Source organism: Diceros bicornis, chromosome 3, assembly GCF_020826845.1.
Source record: "Diceros bicornis minor isolate mBicDic1 chromosome 3, mDicBic1.mat.cur, whole genome shotgun sequence".
NCBI lineage: Eukaryota > Metazoa > Chordata > Mammalia > Perissodactyla > Rhinocerotidae > Diceros > Diceros bicornis.
In genome coordinates, this window is record NC_080742.1 from 97,534,736 (window position 1) to 97,557,971 (window position 23,236).

Consider the following 23,236-nt stretch of genomic DNA (forward strand, 5'->3'; position numbering starts at 1 on the left):
TATATTAAGATAATTTTGGTATTAATATGATTTTTTAGTTTTTAACTGTTATCGCTAATATTCAATATAATTTTGGCAAAAATCCATAATGACTAAATCTGTGCAATTTAATATCTATGTGTCCTTTTTAGGTCACCTGCAATGGCTGGCGGAATTTTTGCTATAAATAGGCATTATTTTAATGAGATTGGACAGTACGACAAGGGCATGAATCTCTGGGGAGGAGAAAATTTGGAACTTTCACTGAGGGTAATTCAGACTTTGCTTTTTAAATAATTACCCTTGTACGTAGAGAGTGAAATGTAACTTTAAGTCACATAGTATGCTGTGGCAATTATGCCCTGTTTTCCTACATGAGCATCTGGTACCATTCTGGTGTCACATGCAATAAATGATTTATGGGACTCCTTACAAAAATTGAAAATATTTAATAAAATATTTTATTTTAAGAAAATAGATTTTCTTACCATGTTATTTCTAATGTACATATATCAAATTAATGTAATATTTTTAATCTATTTGTGGAATGTCTTTTTTATTATACTGATTGACTTGGTAGTCATGATGTGGTGGAGATAATATGAAATTCGGGGGTAGGAGACTTGGATGCCACTAAATATATGGGCTGTCTTAGGTCTCAGTTCTCCATCTATAAAGTGAGAGGATTTTGTAGAAGATGTGTAAGTTGTGTCCTAACTCTTAAATCCTGAGATACTTGCTTCACCATGGACGAAACTTGAAAATGTTACAGTGAGTAAAAGAAGCCAGACACAAAAGGCCGTATATTTATATGAGTCCATTCATATGAAATGCCCAGACTGAGCAAATCCATAGAAACAGAAAGTAGATTAGTGGTTGCCAGGGGCTAGGGGAAGGAGGGTGACTGCTAATGGGTACCAGGTTTCTTTTGGGGTCATGAAAATGTTCCAGAATTAGATAGTGGTGATGGCTGCACAACCTTGTGGAAATACTGAAAATCACTGAATTGTATGTTTTAAAAGAGTGAATTTCTTGTGGTATGTGAATTATATCTCAATGAAAAAAAATAGATGTAAGGGGCCGGCCTGATGGCGTAGTGGTTAAGTTCGCGTGCTCTGCTCCGGCGGCCCAGGGTTTACAGGTTCAGATCCCCGGTGCTGACTTACGCATCGCTTATCAAGCCATGCTGTGGTGGCGTCCCACATATAAAGTTGAGGAAGATGGGCACGGGTGTTAGCCTAGGTCCAATCTTCCTCAGCAAAAAGTGGAGGATTGGCAACAGATGTTAGTTCAGGTCTAATCTTCCTCACCAAAAAAAAAAAAAAATAGATTTAACTTTAAAGAAATCATGTGGTATAAGAACACTAGATATCAGCATTAGAATGAGTCCCAGCTCTACCATCGACTTGCTCTATGATCCTCAACAAGTCATTAATTTTTCTAGTCCTCACTTTCTTCACCTGTTAAATAGGAATAAATATAAATACCATTCTCAGAACTTTTTGAAGACTTAATGAAATAATTGGGGTAAAAAACAAAGTATGAAATAGATATTCCTGGAGAAAGTCCAAAGAAAACACTAAGATACTATTCAAGTGTTTATTGTATGTTTATCATAGGTAATTATTTGTTTTTGACTAAATTCAAATAGGTTTTTATAATGATCACTTTGAACTGTGCATAAAAATCTGGGCCGTGAGCTCATTATTTTCACCCTTCACATTTTTTCCTTACTTTTCTCTGCCTTGTTTGTCTCTTTTCCAAACAGAGACAACCTGGTGTAGAGAAAGCAGCTTTATCGATGACTAAGTTCATATTCTCTCTGAGCTTTAGTTTCCTTACAAGTAAAATGAAGAAAAACATGATGTCTATTCCAAGGTTGTTGTGAAGATCAGAGGTGATTTATAGGAGCTGACTGATAAGTGACAGCCACTACTCCTCTACTTGAACTGTTGCCGTCTGCTCCTTATGCTCTGTGAAGTCATCTGCAGAGATTGTACTTTTATTTGCATATATTATCTTAGCATGTATTAAAACGTTTACCATATTTGCTTTTTGTGTTTTCTTTTTCCAATTTTTTTTCTGTTTTGGATTTCCTCTCTCTCTTCCTTCCTTTTTTTGGCTGGTCACTTTCTGCATGTTTTAAAAGGTTATGTTAAACACAGACTTCTTTCATAATGCTTCCGATACTTTATTATGAATGCAGTAATATCTAGAGCCGTATCTTTTTCCTCCAAGCCTCTATTCGGCAGTATCCTGTAAGTTTGCTATTTTCATTGCTTATTTTTTTGTACTCATGTGTTCCCTTCTGATGCAGGAGTTATTACATTGCTCTCTGACATAGGGTATATGAGATTTCCCCCTTTCAGGACCTCATAACTTAATTAGCACATTCTCGTGTCTCAGAATAGGATCAATTTTGTGAATGATACATGCATATTTGAAAGTATATGACTGTATTCCTTTTCCTGGGTTTACATTCTCCGAGGTAGCAAACAATAGCTATCTTATTATTCAAATCTATTAATTATCCTTGCTTCAATATTTTCAGCTACTCCATTCCTAATGGCCCTTTCATATCTTTTGAGTACACTTGGGTCTCTCTCTTCATAAACAAACACGTAAATGAATAAACAGCTAGGCAGTCTCTTGACACTGGCAGCCGTCTCTAACCAAGATAAATAGCCCTGTCTTTCCTGAGAGAAGATCATCTACACCTGCAGATACTTCTTCATTTCCCACTTACTCTCCATCCCACTAACTCAGCATTCTGGGGGCCCTCCGCATCCTGTGACATCATTCAGGAACCTGTCACCAGTTTAACACCGATGTCCCTAATGACAGCTTTTGTTGTTCCATACACTTGCGGTTACTGCAGCATTTGACACTGTAGACCAGTCTTTTCCAGAAGTTTTCTTGAATTTTAGGACAGAATCCAAGAAAATCCCGTTCCATTGCTCAATCATGTCCAATTTCCTTCGCAGGAATTTTTCTTCTTCTGCGCTCTCTTAAACACTGTATTCCCAGGATCCAGAACCTTTTGCCAAACCTCTTCTCACCTCACGTTCTCTTCAGGGCTCAGGGCTGACACTCAGCCATTTTGTACCTGTGAAGCCATCCTGGTTGTTAATATAGTGCAATATTTCCTTATCTGGTGGGAAAGAACCTCTACTCTGAGCCAACCAAATAGCTCCCACGTGCAGCCCAAGCACCCCACCCTTCTCCAGGATCTCTGAGCCTTCGCTTGATCCATAAACTAAAGGGAGAGCACCTGGTGGGGCAGGGCTACCAGGACCTGCTGTAGTGCCTCTCTTCTGATCTGCTCAGTCTCTGCCATACCCTTGTTAATATTTTTCATAGCATACCTGCATCAGCTGCCACGGCCTGGTGACAAGACCCAAATCTATAGTTTCCATTTAGGACTCTCTCTGGAGTTCCAGTTAAGTTCAAAGTAGCCATCATTTAAGCAGCACCTCCTGCGTCAGGCTGTGCCACATGCTGGGCATTCAGAAGACGACACAATCCTCATTCGTTTATTCATTCAACAATATTTATTGTTATTCAACAATATTTATTGAGAATTTGTTGTGTGCCAAGCACTGTGCTGGGTTCTAAAATACAGCAGCACGCGACGCAAAAGTAGTTTCTAATGTCACGAAGCTTCTATTCTATTGAGGTAGAGTGGGATTATTAGTTATTTAATTTTATTTCTGATTAATGCAATGAAGGAGGAATGCAGAGTACTATAAGATCATCTAAAAGGGGAATCTAGCCTTGTCTTGGGGGTGGTTTGTGTCTTAGATGGCTTCCCTGCAGAAGTGGCATTTAAGTTAAGATGTAAAGGATAAAAATGTATTTCATTTATTTAACAAATTCTTATTATGTGTGACATGCACTGCTCTGAAATCTTACAGCTATTAAGTCACTTAATCCTCATAAAAAACCTGTGAGGTAGGTGCCACCGTTACTCCTATTTATAACGGGGAAACTAAGGCATAGAGAGGTTGAGTAACTTGCCCAAATGCACAGAATTCGTAAGTAGTATGCGCCAAACCTATTGCTTCTTGCCTTGTACTATCTACTCAACTTCAAGTCTTGAGACCCCCACCAGCTCAGTTCTACCCTATTTCTAAGTCACTTCTCTCCGGGGCTGGCAATGTATTGGAAGCCTCCAATGCTCTGGATTTGTTTTAGCTGCCCTGTGCTCAGTGGCTTCCATTGCTTGTGGAAAGTGGTGACTTGCTGGGTGCCCACGGAGCTGCAGTTTCACTCCCAACCTCAGAATGGTTCTCATAACCAGGCTTCAGACTGGCACTTCAGTTTCCCTGGCAGAGCAGAAGCTGGCCTTGAACAGTCCGTGACAACCTGCATCGTGGCTAGCCCCATCGCCCCAGGACCTGTGTTCCATCCTGGTGTCCCTGGATATGGGCAAGGTGCACTGCTCCAGGAACTGGGGCCCTGCCATACACTTCCAGGATCACCTGCCTCAAGAAGTCCATTTCTCTGCCTCACCTTCCAGCCTGAATCTCTTAGATATTGATGCTAGCTTGGATTCAGCCCAAGGTTGCTAAACCCCTTTGGACGCTATGATTTGAAAACAAACCACACGCTGGCAATAGAGAAAGGGTAAAGCAAACTCTGCTATGTCTACATAATGGAGGATTAGGCAAGTTCCTCAGGACCCCGCATTCCTGCTTGTGCCTCACTGGGTTACTTTCTTCGGCCCATCTGCTCAGAATTTCTGCTCCTTAGGGTTTTCCCCAAGTCTCTCTTTCTCTTCTCCCTCAACTTTATCAATAACTTTGTCCACTTTATGCTCCCGTGACTAACTTCATGCTGATAACACCAATTCTAGCTCTTTCCCACCTCCTTCTGAGTCACAAGCTTGTATGTCCAATTGCCTATAGGTTACCTTCATTTGGATGTCCCGTAGGTATGCTAAAACCAACATTTCAAAAACAGAATTATTTTCTACTCTCTCGAACCCATTCTTCCTCCTATGTTCCCTCTATGGGTGGATGACATGCTACCCCACCGACATACCTACACGCCTCACTCCCCGGCCCCGAGTACCTTCTTGGACTCCACTCTCCCTCTTATGCCCCATGTCACCTCACCATATCTGGTCAGTTCTACCTCTAAAACATCACTTGTCTCTGTCCACCTCCCTCTTTCACCACCACCGTAGTCCATAGTTACAGCTTAGATGTAATTTCTTAAGGACCACTTTCTTGACCTTGTCCTCCCTCCCCCTACACACACACACACACCCCCAAGTCCAGGATCAGTTCTCCTCCTATGCATGCTTCGCCTATTATAGCACTTATTGTGCTATATTGAGTTGTCTATTGACTGTGTGTGCAGGGCAGGTATGTGGTCACATGATCTGTGTGGTTGCACATAGTACTATGTTTATAAGGACGCTACACTTGGTTTAATGCTCTGCTATTGCCATCTTGAAATTTTTAATAATTTTTGAACCAGAGACTCCATTTTTATTTTGCTCTGGTCCCTGCCAATTGTGTGTTTCCACCTGGCTGTAAGCTCCATGAGGGCAGGGACAAGGTCTGACTTGTTCAAAACTGTCCTCAGCACCTGGTACACTGACCACGTAAAAAGTGGTCAAGCAATATTTGTTGAATGGTTGAACCACTCAGAGTCTAAGAGGCCTCATGTGTAAATGATCAGAATAATACACACCTTACAGTGTTACTGTGTGTGCGCACTGAGGCGACGTGCGTGAAGCCTCTGATACAGGGTCTGCCACCTCATGCACCCTCGGCCAATGTTTGTTCCCTTCTCTTTATGCTACAGCTGTGCAGAGTTCTAATTTAAAAAGGTGTCTTGCCAGCAGCTTCTCCTAGCTTTCTGCTAAAATGTTTATTGAGACAGGAAAAGATGAGATCCCACTAGAAATTAAAACTAATGGGCGGCCTGAATCTCGGAGGCACCCCCATAACTGCGAGGCCAATGGAAGGACTGAGAAAATCCTACCCCGGCTTTGTCACATGATGTATCCCTACTTCACCTCACCAATACAGATGACAGAAAAAGAGTAAGACAGTACTTAGTAATGCCCCGATTTCTGCCCACTGACTCAGAAAGTGGACAGCCTTCCAACTCCTATGTGTCAAGGGAGAAGGCCAGTGAGGATAGAACGCCAAGATAAGGCTGAAGAGAGACGCAGGGGCAGGACTCTGCAGGACCTTGTAAGGATTTAGATTGTATCTTACATGCAATGGAACCACGGATATGTTTTAAGTAGGGCAGTGACAGTGGCTGTGGAGACTAACATAGTGGAGGAAAAGCAGGGAGACCAGGAGTTTCCTGCAATAATCTGGTGACAGTGGATGGAACTAGAGCCATGGCAATGGAGGTGGAAAGAACTCGACAGATTCCAGGCATATTTATAAGTAGAAGGGACAGAACTTGGAGGCTGATAGGATGGATGTTGAGAAAAAGGGGTGTCATGGACTACCCAATTGTCAGTGAGTTAATGCCACGATGATGCTATGTTACAAAGTAGCTCAAAACTGAGTGGCTTAAAACAATAAGCATTTACTTTTTTCTTTCATATGTCTGTGGGTTGGCCAGGATGGCTCTGCCACAGAATTTAGATTGGCTGGGCTGGGCTCTAGTCTCTGAGTTTGGTTCAGGTCTGCTTATCACTCTAAGAGTAGCAGCAACTCAGGGCATATTCTTCTCATGTTGATGGGCAGAAATACAAAAGTCAGGCCAAATCACACAGCATATTTAAAGCTCTGCATGCGTTATGTCTGCTCACATTCCGTTGGTCAAAGCATATCAAATGGACAAGCCCAAAGTCAGTGCATCAGAGAAATATACTCTGCCCCATGGTGAGGGATGGGGAGTGAGATAATATTTGCTGAACAATATTTCAGTCTATCACACCAAGTTTCCGGAATGAGCAACTAAATGGATGGAGTTCTTAATTACTTAATGAGTAACCTTGCAGTTAAGAGAAAAATTTTCCCTCATGTATCAGTTAGCTTTTGCTGTATGACAAACTACCCCAAAACACAGTGGCTTAAAACAACAAACAATTGTTATTCCTCATAATTCATTGTGTTGCTAAAGTGGTTCTTCTGGTCATAACCAGTGTGGCTGATTTCTACCGGTGTTGCTTATATGTCTGCGTTCATCTGGAGGCTCAGCTGGTGCTGGCTAGCCTAGGATGGCCTCATTTATGTGGACACTGGCCCAGTGATAGCTGGGGCAGTGGGGATGATTTGGCCGTTTGTCTCTCATCTTTAGGCAGGCTAGCCCAGGCTCACTCACGCTGAAGTGGTCACAAGGTTCCCAAGAGTAGCAAGAGAAGGCGAGTTGCCAGCATGCTGCAAACACTTTTCAAGCATCTGTTTGCATCACATTTGTTAATGTCCCATCGGCCAAAGCAAATCATGAGGCCAAGACCAGATGCAAGAGATGGAGAAATAAACTTCACCTCTTGATGAAATGGAGTGCAAAGTTACATTGCAAAGAAGTGTGCATACAGGAAGGAAAAGAATCTGTGGCCACTCTTGCAACCTACCATACTTCACTACAGCACAGATACAGTCTCATTGTACAAAGACACCCTTGAAGCACTTTACAAGTATCAAATTATCTAATGCTCATAACAATCCCACGAGGTGGATTATTCTCATTTTACAGATGAGGAAACTGAGGCACAAATAGGTTGAGTAACTTCAGTTACTTGCCCCAGATCATACAGCTCAGGGAGGATTTGAACCATGCTGACTGGCCCCAGAGTCTGTGTTCTTTACTGCATTATATTCACTCTCAATGTGATGCTACTGCTAGTACTACTCTACTACTACTACTACTGCTACTGCTACTGCGACTGCTACTGCTGCTACTACTACTGCTACTACTAATAATAATACTAATAGAAACTGAGGGCTGGACAAACTACTTCCAACAGTATGTCTGAGGAAGAAAGCTAACTGTCACCTACCTGGACAATGAGCAGAGTAGAAGCCATGCCCAGATGGATCATATCCCTTTTGAGAACGAATCAGAGGAAAAGAGCGGCCACGAGGGCCCTACAAAGACTGGGTTAAATTGCTATAGTTTCCCTCAGTTGGATTTTTGAGAAAGTTTTTTAATAAAATTTTTATCTTTATTCTTCCTTTATCACTTTGCTTACTTGACTTTTGTTTTCTATTCTTTACTCATAACTAGATTTCTTTGTTAATCAAGAAACATTTCAAACATATAAGAATGTACCAAAAATAATAAACACTTCTGTATCTGTTCTAATTATTAAACAGATACTAATAATTTTCCAAATTTCCTTAAGTTCTCACTTTTAAGAAAGAGAACAAGACATTATAGATAGCTAGTATCAGTTAGTGTTTGCTGCATAACAAAGCACCCCCAAACAGTAGCTTAAATGAACAACTATTTAGTTCTCAATTCCAGATGAAAATGAGATCAGGAAAGGATATGTCTGATCGGAAGCATGTGGCAGAGCTGATAAAGGCACCTAATTCTTTGGACTTCTGGTCTAAAAGTTTTTCTACTGTGCCACCCATTTTAGAGAAAGAATTCAATGGATATTTTTCTAGACGTTCTGTGGGGATATTTCCGAGTATTTCTAAAGAACTCTAAAGGTTAGTTGCACCAGTCATTAGGTCTCATGTTATGTCAGATGTTCTGCTTTTCCATTTTCTGTAGCATAATCCCTCTGACTGTCTGAGTGATGTATTTCACCATAATACTTCTGAGTATTGTTTTCAGTGAGTCTCAATTTCCTATTATTGTTCCCTAAATGATTAGGTGGATTTCCTAAGAAAATATCTATAAAACTGGGATATATGATCTTGATCAATTAGAACAGTGGTTCTCAAACTTTAGCGTGCATCAGAATCACCTAAAGAGCTGGTTAAAATACAGATTACTGGACCCCAGCCCCAGAGTTCCTGGTTCAGTAGGTCCAGGTGTGCCCAAGGATTTGCATTTCTAAGTTCTCAAGTGATGCTGATACTGCTGGACTGGAGGCCATGCAAGAATCGCTGAATTAGAGTAAACAAAAAGAGTCATGGCAAGTACACTGTAAGATGTATAAATTGTGTGCATAAGATTTATATTATAAGCACATATATTATATGTGGTATTATTTATAATAATAAAAATTGGAAAATACCAAAGTGTACAAACAATATAAGGCTTTTAAAATAACTTCACATAACATCAAATAAAAAAAGAAAGTTATCTTAATGTTGTGTATATATGTGTATATATATACGTACCTGGATTAATATTGACTAACAAAGTGTTAAGAAGTGATTTTTATTTTCTTCTGTGTGCTTTTCTACATTTGCCAGTTTTTCAGTGGTCATATTTTACTTTTGAGTAATAAAAAAGTTATTAAAAGTAAGTGTTATAAAGTGTGTTAAGTACAAAAAAGATGAATAATTGAATTCAGCCATGATCAGCATTTCTCATTACTTACTTACATCCAGCGACACTTAATCATTTCAGAAAACATTACTCTCAGAATATTGTTTGAGAATATTTTAAGACAAAATATCTTGCCACTCTTCATACACAATCAGCATCAGAATTGGTTATGTGAGAGAGAGGCAGAATCACTTCAGAGCATTGAATCACTTCAGAGTATATTCAGAGTGCTGGCTATGGGGTCTGATTTCCTGGGTTTGAACACTGTGCCCTGCCGCTTACCAGCTCTGTGTCACTGGGCAAGCTTCTTAACCAATCTATGTATTAGTTTCTTCATCTATAAGATGGAGATAATCACAATATCTATATGATAGGGTTATTGTGAGGATTAAATGAAATAAGAAACTTAATAAACGTTAGGTCTTGTTATGTTTGTTAAAAAAATTCAGCAGTTGCCGGTTCCTAGCAAACATACATTAATATGTTTTCTGTTTTTCTTACATCTAGATCTGGATGTGTGGAGGCCAGCTCTTTATACTTCCCTGCTCTCGAGTGGGACATATTGATAAGCAACGTGTTGCAAAACAACCTGAAGTTACAAAAGCCATGATATATAACAGTCTCAGAATGGTGCACGTTTGGCTGGATGAATACAAGGTAAAGGATATATCTCTGATTTGGAAAGACGAGTGAGAGTACAGAGCAGGCTTGCTCTAAAGCAGCCTTCTACTGCCTTTCCAGATATTAATCTTTGTTCTTTTCTCTGTTTTCCTTAAATTAGCAGCACCCCTTCAACCACTCACCAACCCATCCCCAGACCCTATTCTCAATTAGTTAATTCTAAGCTGCTACATTTGCATCTTATTTTTTATTTTAATTTCTAGGAAAATCCACGTTTCTCGGAAGCAAATCAACCAACACAAGAAGTCCTTTTTTCGTTTGTTTTCCCATCCTCACAGGCAACTCTTTAGATTCTCTTCTTCCACTACCAAGCTCCCAAGTGATGTGGCTGCTGCTGGTCTGGGGACCATGCAAGAACCTCCACTACCTCTTTTCTACGCACAGCCAAAGATTTCTATATCAGAGCCATTCGTGCACCTCCCTAAGGTTAAAGCCCCTTGCCAGGACTTAAAAGGCTGCACATGCAGAGAACATGTAGTTGCAGTTCCATTTTAATTTGAAAGTCATTCGTCCAGAATCCATGCACAAACTAATAGGGACAGTAACCCCAATAAGACCTCATTTCAGATACATGGGTAGAAATATGTAAGAATCTCTCTGTGATATTATATGTCCTGGTCTTGACTTAATATTTCTTTTATTATTTTAAATTATAAAAGTAATAACACTCAATTTCTTTAGTAATAGAGGCAATGTGAATTAAAACCTTAATGAGATATTTCTACATAGCCACCTAGGTTCACAAAAAAATTTAAAGTCTGATAGGACCAAGTGTTGGCAAGCACGGGAATTCTCACACACTGCTGGTGGGAGTGTTAATTATTGCAGACTCACTTTGTAAAACAGTTTGGCAACATTAAGTAAAATAAAAAATATGAATATCCGCCGATCTAGCAATTCCATTCTAATTATACATTATAGAAATGCACGCTTTTGTGCACTAGAACACATGAACAAGAATGTTTATAAATAGCACTGTTTGTGTTAGCCAAAACTGAATACAACCCAAATGCTCATCAAGATTAGAATAGATAAATGTGATATATTTAATCAATATAATTATATACAGTAACAAAAATTAACCAACTGTAGATATACATACAACAGTATAGGTAAATCTTAAAGACATAATAGTGAACAAAAAGCAGCCAAACACTATAGAATATATACCGTATTATTCCATTTCTACCAAGTTAAAAATGGGTAAAATTAGACTATATAATCTTTGTATAATTAGATATTAAAGAAAGAAAAGCAAAGAAATGAATACATCATCAGGATAGCATTTAAAACTAAGGGCAAGGGTTTTGATCAGGAAGGGAAGGGCAGGGGGCTTCTGGGATGCTGGTAAGCCTCTATTTCTTGACCTAGTCAGAGTTACTGAGGTAGATTTTTCAACAATTTTTTAACTTGCACATTTAAGTTTTATGTATTTTTTGTATGTTTACTATAGTTCCTGATTTAAAAAAAATTATTTTAAAAAAGGTAAAACATACTCATTTAAAAAAGTCATACAATAATGAAGAGTATGAAGTCAAAAGTAAGCTTTCTAAGCCCATAATCCCACCCTCAGAAGTAATCATTAAACTAGTGTTTATAGTTTCTTATTAACACACACATACACACAAGTCAATACCCTTTTCTTTTACATAACTAGATTCCCACAATATTTTATTCTGCAATTTTTTTTTGTTAGTATATTTTAAAAACATACTTTCAAAGTCTTTCAAAATCAGAACATATAAATATATCATTCCTTTAAATATTTCCTTTGAGTGGGTCTACTAAAATTGATCCCATAAATAAATAGTCCTCCATTGATAAACATTCTGATCATCTTGGCTTTTAGTGATTCCCTAACACTGCTGAAATGAATATCTTTTACACATACCTTTTTGTGCATTTGTGCAGATATATCTCTGGAATAAATCTCAAGACATGGACTTGCGGGCCGGCCCTGTGGCTTGGTGGTTAAGTGCGCGCGCTGCGATGCTGGTGGCCCGGGTTCGGATCCCGGGTGCGCATCGAGGCACCACTTCTCCGTCCATCCTGAGGCTGAGTCCCACATACAGCAACTAGAAGGATGTGCAGCTATGACACACAACTATCTACTGGGGCTTTGGGGGGAAAAAATAAAATAAATAAAATCTTAAAAAAAAAAAAAAAAGACATGGACTTGCTGGGCCACGAGTTAGTGCATTTTAAAGCCTGACGAATAACGTCCAAACTGTTCTTCACTATCATCAAATGTCCATGAAAGTGCCTGTCTCCTCACAGCTTTTCCAACCCTGGCCTTAAACTTTATATTTCTTCTAATCTAATAGGTTAAAAATGGTATCTCATTGTTTAAAATTGCATTTATTAAATTATGAGAGATCTTGAGCTTATTTTTATGTTTGTTGATTTTGTTTTCTGTGAACTCTGGTCACAGTTTAAATGTTGACTTGAACACAGCCAAGACTGAGTAGTTTACTGAATTTCACAGAGGATATAGTGACAGAAAGTTTCATCTAACTTAAAAAGCAAATAACGTTTGGCATTAAATCATGGATTGTATGACACAGCACATTGGGAAATCTAGTGAGTGAGGCTGGACAAGAGAGGGCTTTGGGCCGGGAGATGTTGCCTAAGGTCTTCTCTGCCTTCACTCCAAAATGACAACACCCCTCCCCCAGCTCAGGCCCATCCCCTACGCCAATCTGCCCTGGGGAACTAGGAGTTGCAAGACATGATGGCAAAGACCTATAGTGGTCAAGGATTCTTGGGGAGAATCCAACATGGCATGCCATGTTGGATAAGCAAGCTTATCGAACAATTTGGATAAGCAAGCTCCTTCTCTCATTCAACAATATTACTATACTATATGCCGGGCACTGGGAATACACAGATGAAAATACAAGGGTTCTGCTTTCAAGGAGGCTTCCGTCTACCGCCTCTTCTAATGTGAGGCAGACTGATGTCCTTTAGACGCTCATACTTGGTGCTTCCTTAAATCAGAGGGCATAAAAGACTAACCAGGTGTGGTGATAATGACCAAAGCCGACCTGACACTTACTATGTGCCAGCCTTCGTCTCCCAAGGGCTTTGCATGTATTAAAGCGTTCAGTCCTCACAACAACCTCATGAGGGTAGGGACCAAGGTCACATTGTTAATAAGTAGCGGAGCCAGAGGCAGAATTTGAACCCAGGCTGTCTTCCTCCAGAGTCAATTTGCCTTCAGCCACCACACCATCCCCATTTCTCAAACCATGGAAGTTTTGATTGGGACTGGGGAGTGAGAGGTTTTGTTCTTGAGTATCACTGAGAGAACAGGAGAAAGGGGATATACTACAATAGGTGGCTGTGATTCTCGAGCTCCCGAGAAGCAGGGCCCAGCCTTCTTAGATCCCTCTACGACAGCCACCTCTGTTGTGGTCAGTCACAGCACATACTGTGAATATGTGTGGGGAAAATGCCAGGTCCTGTGTGTGTCTCTGCCCTTCCTACAGAGAGGATATCAGAGGTTTTTTTTTTTAGTTCCGATAATGAAAATTATATACTGCTATGTCAGATATCGTGATTTGATTACTAAAATTCATTTGGTTTAATAAAATGACTTTTTATTTCCATTTAGGAGCAGGTGTTTTTACGAAGACCTGGTCTGAAATCTGTTGCCTATGGAAACATTACTGAGCGTGTTGAATTAAGGAAACGATTGGGTTGCAAGTCATTTCAGTGGTATTTGGATAATATCTTCCCGGAATTGGAGACATCTAAGGGCAGCTGATGAAAGGAAAACAAACCATTTTCACTAATAAAGGGTTAAAAAGTCCCTTAGTCCTTCAACATAGAGAAGAATGCAAGTTTGGAACTTCATGAAATTATGTGAAATGCAATAAGAAATACAATGAAAGTGGTCTACAACAGGAGTGCCTTTTCTTTCCTCCTTTAATAATAGCTCTTAATACTTTGTTACTTGTCTGCCAGTAAATTTCTGGGGTGGCAAGATCTTGAACATTAGAAATATACGCTGTCACACAGTTAAGACTCTATCATACAGTTGATTGAGGTAAAGTGTATTATCTCCAGTTATTTGCCAAACTCACTTGGTCCTGGTAGACCATAGGCACTGCTCCACTCTTGGGGCCTTTGCCAACTCCATGCCTACTCCAGTCAAATGACATGGCCTGGTCGCCTTTCTCAGAAAGACCTTCACAGAGAGCATTGGTTGGTACACAATAACTTTGACTCAACTGTATCGAGCTCCTTTCTTGCTGCCAGTGTAGATGCTGGTGCTAACACCTTGCTTGGTTGGGTTCCTGAGTTTCTGATGTCCAGTCCACTTGCCTAGGTGTCCTGGTCCAGCTCTCCAGGCCAGTCTCTTTGTTTGTTCCTATTGGCTCTTCTGTCACTGGGAGACACTCCCTCTTCCCTGCTTCTGATTTTACCTTTTTCATATTTGTCCCCTCCTATGGCTCTGGCCTACAGCTCTCCTGACACTTCGTGGGCTATGTGCCTCGCTGATAATCTGACTCGAGAACTGTTTAGCTGGGATAGGGGAAGAAGTGGCTGGGTTCTATGTCTATCCCGTGTAAACACACTCCCAGATGTCTCAAGTACTTCTTTCAAGTTAGAGGGATGGCTGTTGCATTTACCCTGGTGAAGATGGCTAAGAAAGTGAAATATATTTAATTCACAACAAAGAGAATGACAAAATGAGGGAAGGAACACATTGAAAGGAATAAAAAGGAGTGGGGAGACTTAGGATAGGACCACTAAACATAGCCTATGCTGGAGAAAATATAAGCTGGTTTTTACAGCAGGAAACAACGTGACTCATCTATTATGCTCATTCAATCAATAATTGAGTGGTCATCCTGGGCCAGGTATCCTTCTAGGTGCTGGGATGCAGCAGACAATGGAGCAGACAAACATCCCTCCCTTCATGGATCTTGTGTTCTTTGAGAGAATATATACAATGTAAATAAAAAAGAATGAGTTTATAATCTCTGTATTTAACAAAATACTCTAAAATCTATTACTAGAAAGACATGGGAAAAACCTGTGCTCATATATTACAGATGGCCAGGATAACTTGATTGAGCCTTTAAAAGGTCAACTGGACAGCAGAAAATAAGCGTCACATTATGATTATACTCTTGGCCCATATTTATACCTTACCTGCTTCTAGAAAGTAATAAAAAAAATTATAACAAACCCATGAATCTATTAAAATCAGAGTGAAATACAAAATAGAAATTATGTAGCCAAAAGAAAAAAGAGAATTATAGTAGTACAAATATGGAGCATCTTCTTGAAGTAAACACTTTTTCTAGTTTTGAAATTTGAGTGTATATATATATATATATATTTTTTTTTTTTTTTGGTAAGCATAAAGAGGATGTTGTAAACAGCAGTTTTGTCAAAAGAAAAAGACAGAAATGTTCTTTTTCTTAGAGCCATGGGCCTAATATTGTCTTAGTTTTGTAATGTCGTTTAGTTCAGGTACTAGATAACATGGGTAAGTCGTAGAAATTATGTACCATGTTGATTAAACATCTCCTATTGAATATTGTGTCAGTTGACTCTGGAATAGAAAACAAATCAGAATCAACACCCAAGTATTTGGTATGATTGAAAAGAAGTCGATACTTGCCTGTAGGTGGCAATTTTTTGTTTTTGTATGGAAATTTAAAAATCTGATTTGTATTCTGGAGCTAGTTGAGAAGTATCTGCTAACCTGCCCAAAGCTTTTCACAAAACACAGTGTGGGTATGAACAAATGCTCAGATAAGTCTCAAATTAAGCCTGGGAGTTCTGTAACTAAAGCATACTTTTAGAAATTTATCCTAAGACATACCCGTATAAAATAATAATAATAGCTAACACTTATTGAGCTCTCATTATCCTTCATATCCTGTGGTAAGTACTCTGCACGGATTATCCCATTTCACCCACACAAGAGATAGGTCCTATTATTACCCCATTTCATAGAGGAGAAAACTAAAGTTAGAATTTGTCTGGAGTTAGGGTTGCCAGATTTAGCAAATAAAAGCACAGGATGTCCCATTAAATTTGAATTTTGGATAAACAATAATATTTTAGTATAAGTATATTCCACATATTCTACAGGATATACTTATACTACACAATTATTCTTTGTTTATCTGAAATTCAAATTTTAGGCCTATATTTCATCTGGCAACCACGTCTAGGGGTCAAACTAACATAGCCTACACTATCCTAATCAGTCCAGCCTCAAAGACCCTGGGTTTAACCACAAGGCTACACTGCAAAGAGCATAATATTGTCATTCTTTATAATAGTGAAAAACTATTTTCACTAAAGCTAAATCAAAACCTCAACTGCTAGAATTATACCATCGTACATTAATTTGGTGACATGGTATGAACTCACTTAAAATAACAGCTAGAAACAAAGAGATCCATTCCATACCCATCAAAATGGCAAATATTTAAATATCTGACACTATCAAGGGTCAGGAGAAGGTGTATTACTGAACCAGGTTTGTTTTTGCCTGTCACCCGGAAAGCCAAACACCAGAAATGACAAAATTGCAGCAGAGAGAGAGTTTTAATCACAAGGCAGCCAAGTGAGGAACTGGGAGAATGAGTATCAAATTCGCCTCCTAGAAAATGGGAACTCAGGGGTACTTATGGGGTAGGGGGCAAGGTGGTCTGAAGTGTGGACATAGAAGACTGGAGGCGAGGAGAGGTCAAACTTGATGGCTCTTCATAGGACGCATGTTCACAAAACTGTGGTATTAGTATGACCTGAGGGTGGAGTTTTTAGCCTCTCGATGTCAAAAGGTCACTTATCAGACATCTGCATGGGCCCAGTTGATGGGTTGGTGGTCTCAACCGGCCTGAACTGGACAAGGGTTTCTAATTCCTGAAAAACAGCTCAAACACTCATTACCCTTGTGAGCCAGGCCCCGGGGGGACATTATCTATAGGAACCTATGGGGAGTCAGATAGTATATTGCCTGAACAGCACAGTTAACAATGCACGCGGGCACAACTAAAAGCTATAATCAGTAATTGCAAAAAAGAAAAAAAACTTCAGTTACTAGCTACCTACTTATCAAGGGCTAACTGTTTACCTATTTCAGGTGAAGCAATGGAAGCTCTAATGCACTGACTGTACCCCAAGACTGATTTCAAACCTTAATTTGTATACTGACAAGAGAGTTTCACATATTGAGATATATGGGGTACCTATTCACGTTCAAAACTGATTCGGCTTGAACTAAAATGCCTGATTTATGCCCCGTTGCGCATGCATTATACATCTGCTTTGACCATTAAAGATAATGTTAAGATAAGAATGCATACTTCCTCTCCTATGACCCATTGGTAACGCCTATGTTAGTCGCTTTCCCAACATCAGGGTCATGTTCACCTGCTAATTTGCAACTAAATACCTCTTGGAAACTCTGAAAATGTGTCCTGGGTATGTTTAACTTATGCTCTTTGTTCTAAAAAGATATGACTGTATTGAAAACTGTGCTTCTCCAGAATGCTTTCTAAGGCCTTCCCAGGTTATAATCCTCACTCTGGCTTAAGTAAAACTCACCTAATTTCTCTAATCTATAGAATGGTTATTGGTTATCTTGCATGGACAATACAAATTGCCTGGAGATGTCAGTAACATGCAGGTTTCCGTTACTAAGCAGGTCTGCCTCGGGGCCTAAGCCTCTGCGTTTCTAACAAGCCCCAGGGACGCTGGTGTGGCTTCCCGTGGCTGTGGCTCCACAGGACTGCTGTACATCTGCACTGTCACCACCCACGTATGCGGTTTTCCCGCAGCTTCTCTGAAGAGCATATTGCCAAACCTTCACATTTTAACCTACATTTCTTTTATCACAAGTCAGGCTGAACATCTTGTAACATGTTTAAGCGCATTTGCCTTTCAAGAACTTCTTACATGAAGAAAAGACCCGAAGGCCACTCCTGACAAACCCCACGGGCAGACGCCACGCACAGAGCCTCGAGAACATTAGCCGCGCCAGCAGCGGACTGTGACGTCACCCACGACGGCGGGGGCGGGGCCACCCGTCACGTGACGCCGGCGGGCACGCGTGCTCGAGCCGAAGCTGTGGTGCGCGCACTGGGCGAGCCTGCGGCCGCCGCCGCCGCCGCCGCGCCCTCTGCTGCGTTTACTCTAATGCGGCTCGGACACGGGCTGTGGCGGGAGGGAAGATGCCACAGCCTGAGTCCCGGAAAGCCGGGATCCTGCGCTGCCGGCGTCGGGGTGAGTAGCGCGCGGCCCGGCGGCGTCTGAGCCCACTCGGCCTCCGTCGTTCCCTCAGCGCCTCAGGCGAGCGGCTCCGGCGCGCGGCCCCGCCCGAGGGCCCCGAGGGCTAGAGGCTGCGCCCGGGGCCGGGCGCCCTCCGCGGTGTCTGACCGGCAGGCGCGGCGTGCGCCCCGTGGGCGGCGGGGTGCGGAGCGAGCAGTCGCGGCAGACCGCGGCGCCGCCCCGAGGAACCGCCCGAGGGCCAGGGTCGGCCCTGGGGCCGGGGTGCGGGCCGCGCGCAGTGCGTGCGAGTGGCGGAGGTAGCCGTCGTGTCCGGCCCCGCCGCGCTGTCCGCGGGGGAGCCCAGCGCCGTGCGGCTCAGCCTGGAGACGAGAGCAAAGGGTAGTGGCCCGGAAATGATTGCGGAAAATTTCAGACCTGTGAAAAGCTGAGCGAATTGAGTAGTGCGCCTCCGGGACTCAACTCTCAGTGTCCGTCATGTTCAGGCTGTGTTCACGTTTCCCTGAAAGTCGCAATTTTTCTTTTTTATGATTGGATTGTGCGGGGTCAGGAGTTTGGCCGGGTCCGCACGTGGCTTTGGTCGTTGAGCCTTTCAAGTTTCCCTTTTCTTTTTCTTTGCAGTATGCTTGAAGAAATCAGGCCGTCTTGCACAGTTTCCCGCGTTGTTAAAATACCTGCCGTTTGGACGAATTAAAAATATCGAGTCTCCTCCCTCCAGTTCTGGTAGACGCACCCTTGCAGGAGTGTTGAAGTGCTCAGGACGGACTAGCTTTGCTTATTTTCATCTTCAGAGGAGATTTGGTCCAGCGTGCCTTTTTACTTTGTATGATGAAAATGGTTGTTTGGTTTTCCAAATATAAAATGAAATTGTAACTTGGAATGTGCTTTTCGAACGACTGCTACGTACCAGCAAAACTCGGTGCTGCTGCTCCTCCCCCAAAGCGCAGTGTTCCACCAGACTTTTCAGACTTTTTTTTTTTTCCTGCGCTCAGTTCTTTGCTTTTGCCTAGAAATTCCACATGTTGAGCTCTGCTCTGCCTTCAGAAAAATTGAAAGCAGAAAACTTCGCTCTACCCTCAAGATGTATCAGTTGAGCTTTTCAAGTTAAACGGTGGAAGTTTTCACGGCTTCTGTTGATAATTTCTGTGCTGCTCCTTGCATTTTGGGTTTTATCTTCTAAACTTAAACAAAATTATTGTGATAAAAAAAGTGTACAATTCAGAGGCGTGAAGTATATTCACAATATTGTGGCACCATCACCACTATTTCCCAAGAATTTCCCAATGTTTCTCATCAGCCCGCACAGAAACTCTAACCGTTAAGCAGTAAGTGCCCCTTCCTCCTCCCTCCAGCCCGTTCTGTCTTGTGAATTTGCCTATTCTAGATAACTCGTGGAAGTGGAATTAGACAGTACCTGTCCTTTTGTGTCTGGCTTATTTCACTGAATGTTTTCAAGGTTCATCAGTGTTGTAGCATGTATCAGGCACTATTCCTGTTTGTGGTTGAATAATATTCCGTTGTGTGGCCATATCACAATTTGTTTATCCGTTCATCTGTGATGGATAGTAGGCGGTTTCCAGCTTTTGGATACTGTGAATAATGCTGCTATGGACACGCGTTACATGTATCTGTTCGAGTCTCTGTTTTGGATTGTTTGGGGTATATACCTGTTAGCGCCCGAGAAGGGTAGGGGTCATCTGCCGGCCACAAGATGTGCCAATAGTCAAGAGGCAAGGAGGTAGGAAAGAAAGGACCTGACTACAGCTTGCAGTAAGGGGGAAGATGGCCAGCTAATGTCAGAAAGAACCATCTTACAGAACAAAGGCTACAGGCCAGTTGTATAGGTGCAGGTCTCCATGTGGGGCAGACATCTGCTCTTAGTTCCTGATAGTCTTCTGTGTTACTGGATATGCATCAGAGACCTGAGCGATGCACTACACCCTGATCTTTCAGTTGTCATTGATGGCTATCAGCATAGACTCTGCCCTGGGGTCACCACATTCTTAAGGAATGCAAAAGAACAAAGTTTATCAACTTATAGCAGCTGGGAGGGGCTGTAAAATCCACAGAGCATGTCTGGGTTAGTTAATCAGAGGTCATTCAAAGTTACAATATGGTTTCTGTTGTACAGTACGGCTTCCCTTGCGTCGACCTTGTGTTGAGCCGTGTCATGCCTAGGAGTGGAATTGCCGATTCATGTCGTAAGTCTATGTTTAACTTTTTGAGGAACTAACAAACTCTTCTTCACATTTGAAAAACTGCTTTCTTAAAGACTCTCGTGCCTTACTAATTGCTAAATCTTAGGGCCCCCCCTTCTTGACTCCAGCTGGCTTGATCTCTGTGTAAATCTTTGTGACACCTCACGTTGCTGGTCAGTGCACCCTCTTGAGGTTCTCTGGCTTTGTGATCCTTCTCATGTCCTTTATGAGCTCTTCCTTCTCCACACGGTCCTTAAATATGCATGTCCCTAGAGGTTCAGTGCTTGTTCCCTAATCTATTTTGAGCTCTTTGTTACTTAAACCCTCCTCTGCTATTATTTCCATGTAATTTAAACTATAATTTTGATGTCTATTTTTAACTCTGAGGCTTAGATTTGAATTTCAAGTAGTGGGCACCACCGTATCAGTATTCTCTGAATGCACCCTGTCCAAAAGAAAATTCATCTTCTATCAATCCTCCCAAACCTGTCCTCTCCCTGCTCCCAGCCCCTAAGACTTGAAAGCTGGGTGTTGTTTTTATTCCGCCTTTCTCCCTCAGCGTCCTGTGTCCAGCCAAGTTGCTGAGTACAGACAGTCCTGCCTCTGATCCTCCTTTCCACTGACGTCCACAGCTCTACATCAAGCTCTGATTGCCTCTTGGATGTCTTTGATTTCTTTTAATGTTTTCAATGTCTTTGTCTTATGTTTGTCTGTATAAAAGCTTGAATAATAGACTCGTTCTTAGTGAAGCAATTAATAAATTTTATATCAATAGGAACAGCCACCAGCTACTTGATTAACAGAGGTTGGCATTGGGGAATCACTAAGCTAAGATGGAACACTAGCAGAAAGGGAAGAGCTGAGAAAAGAAAACGAAGAACACTAAAAAAAACAACGGTAGGCAGGAATATCTTAAGAGCAAGAGAAAACTGAACAACAGAGGGGAAAAAAGAGTAACACAAAGGAGTTGAAACCATTTAATGACATATATTAACAGAAGTAAGAACCTATAAATCAGGCCAAGACAGCCTTGACATTCTCCTCAGCTTGACTAAGCTTTAGATAGGTTTCTTCCCGACTACAGGCCCCTGACCTCCCTTTTCTTAGAGAATTTAAACTTGCAATTATAAATACTTTCTCTGTTCCTTTGAGATGTAAATCTTCTCCTAGCTTGTTGCCAGCTTTACAACCCAACAACGTCTTTCTCAAGGATCTGGGAGCCATGTCTTTGAAATGCGATCATCAAGAAAAATAGTGCCTCTATTGCCCAGCCTCTGTGGGGGGGGGGGGGGGTAGGAACATAACTTCTGTGTGCGCCAATTAGCAAATATAGTTGTCCTAATCACAATGCCCAACCTCTCCCCTAATGTCCTCTAGTACTTTTTTACTGTTTCACCCCAGTGCTTAAAAACTCTCCCACCTTCTGTTTTAGTGGAGTTGAGTTCAATCTCTCTACCTTATTGCAATAGTCTTGACTCTATCACAATGTCGGATTGCCTCTTAGGCAATCAGTTTTCCTTAGGAAAACTTAGGTTTTCCTAACTGGACTCCCTGGTTCTAGATTTTTTTTTCTCTGTACCAAACCATTTTACACACTGCTCCTAGAGTTTTCTTCTTAAGACATGTTTGCTTAAAGACACTAGTTTTTGCGTGAAGAACAAGTTAATTCTCTTCCTCCGGGTCAGAGCCCCAGCCTGTCCACAAGAAATTAATCCCCTTCCACTAGCCTTATCCAGCCAGCGTGTGTTCATTATAGCCATCCATTCCACTTGCTATTCTATTTGGAAAACTAAAAACAAATACATGTTGCAGTTTCCCAAGGCCTGAGCTTTCTGTTTGAAATATTTCAGTATTTGGCCATTGAAGTCTTAATCTTTAAAGTCAAACTTAAATCTCAGCTTCTATGAAAAATTTTCTTCAAGTTTTTCATACAAAAGTAATTTCTCCTCCATACTTGTTTCTATATACTTTGTTTATATCTTTATTATAGCACTTTTAGAGTTTGCTTTAGGATATGCCCAAGTTTTTCACCCGATTTATTATTTCTTTTCTTTTTTTTTTTTTTTTTGAGGAAGATCAGCCCTGAGCTAACATCCATGCTAATCCCCCTCTTTTTGCTGAGGAAGACTGGCCCTGAGCTAACATCTGTGCCCATCTTCCTCTGCTTTATGTGGGATGCCGCCACAGCATGGCCTAACAAGCAGTGCCTCAGTGCGCACCTGAGATCCGAACCCAGGCCGCCAGCAGCGGAGCGTGTGCACTTAACTGCTACGCCACGGGGCTGGCCCCCGATTTATTATTTCTTTAGGGTTTTTGTTCTTAGAGAAAGTGAGATTACTGACTAAAGGGTATAAAGGTTTTTAAGGCTCCTCTGCCATTGTCAAACTGCTTTTTATTTTTATTTATTTATTTTTTTGGTGAAGAAGATCGGCCCTGAGCTAACATCCATGCCCATCTTCCTCTATTTTGTATATGGGATGCTACCACACCATGGCTTGATGAGCAGTGCGTAGGTCCGTGCCCAGGATTTGAACCTGCGAGTCCCGGGCCATCGAAGTGGAGTGTGCAAACTTAACCACTTTGCCTCCGAGCCGGCCCCTCAAACTGCTTTTTTAAAAGACCCTGCAATTTATAATTTCATCACTGAAAAATATATCATTTAACTACCGGTACTTCAGTGAGTATTAAAAACATTG

General features: G+C 41.3%; 2 protein-coding genes across 6 annotated transcripts in view; both read left to right on the top strand.

Annotated features, from left to right (window-relative positions):
* GALNTL5 (polypeptide N-acetylgalactosaminyltransferase like 5) overlaps nt 1-13,900 on the top strand; it is an 88,541-nt gene extending 74,641 nt beyond the window's left edge. The window contains exons 8-10 of the mRNA XM_058533832.1: nt 132-249; nt 9,913-10,062; nt 13,700-13,900. Of these exons, the coding sequence (XP_058389815.1) occupies nt 132-249; nt 9,913-10,062; nt 13,700-13,852 (421 nt within the window). The 3' untranslated portion in view covers nt 13,853-13,900. The remainder of the gene's footprint in view (nt 1-131; nt 250-9,912; nt 10,063-13,699) is intronic.
* Nucleotides 13,901-18,216: 4,316 nt separating this feature from the next.
* GALNT11 (polypeptide N-acetylgalactosaminyltransferase 11) overlaps nt 18,217-23,236 on the top strand; it is a 66,106-nt gene continuing 61,086 nt past the window's right edge. For 2 of the 5 annotated variants that reach the window (XM_058533747.1, XM_058533793.1), the window contains exon 1: nt 18,218-18,339. The gene's annotated coding sequence lies outside the window, so the exon portion shown is untranslated. Of the gene's footprint in view, nt 18,340-19,573; nt 19,668-20,442; nt 20,544-23,236 lie in introns of those variants that run through there. The other 3 variants (XM_058533783.1, XM_058533765.1, XM_058533756.1) reach the window with 3 other exon arrangements.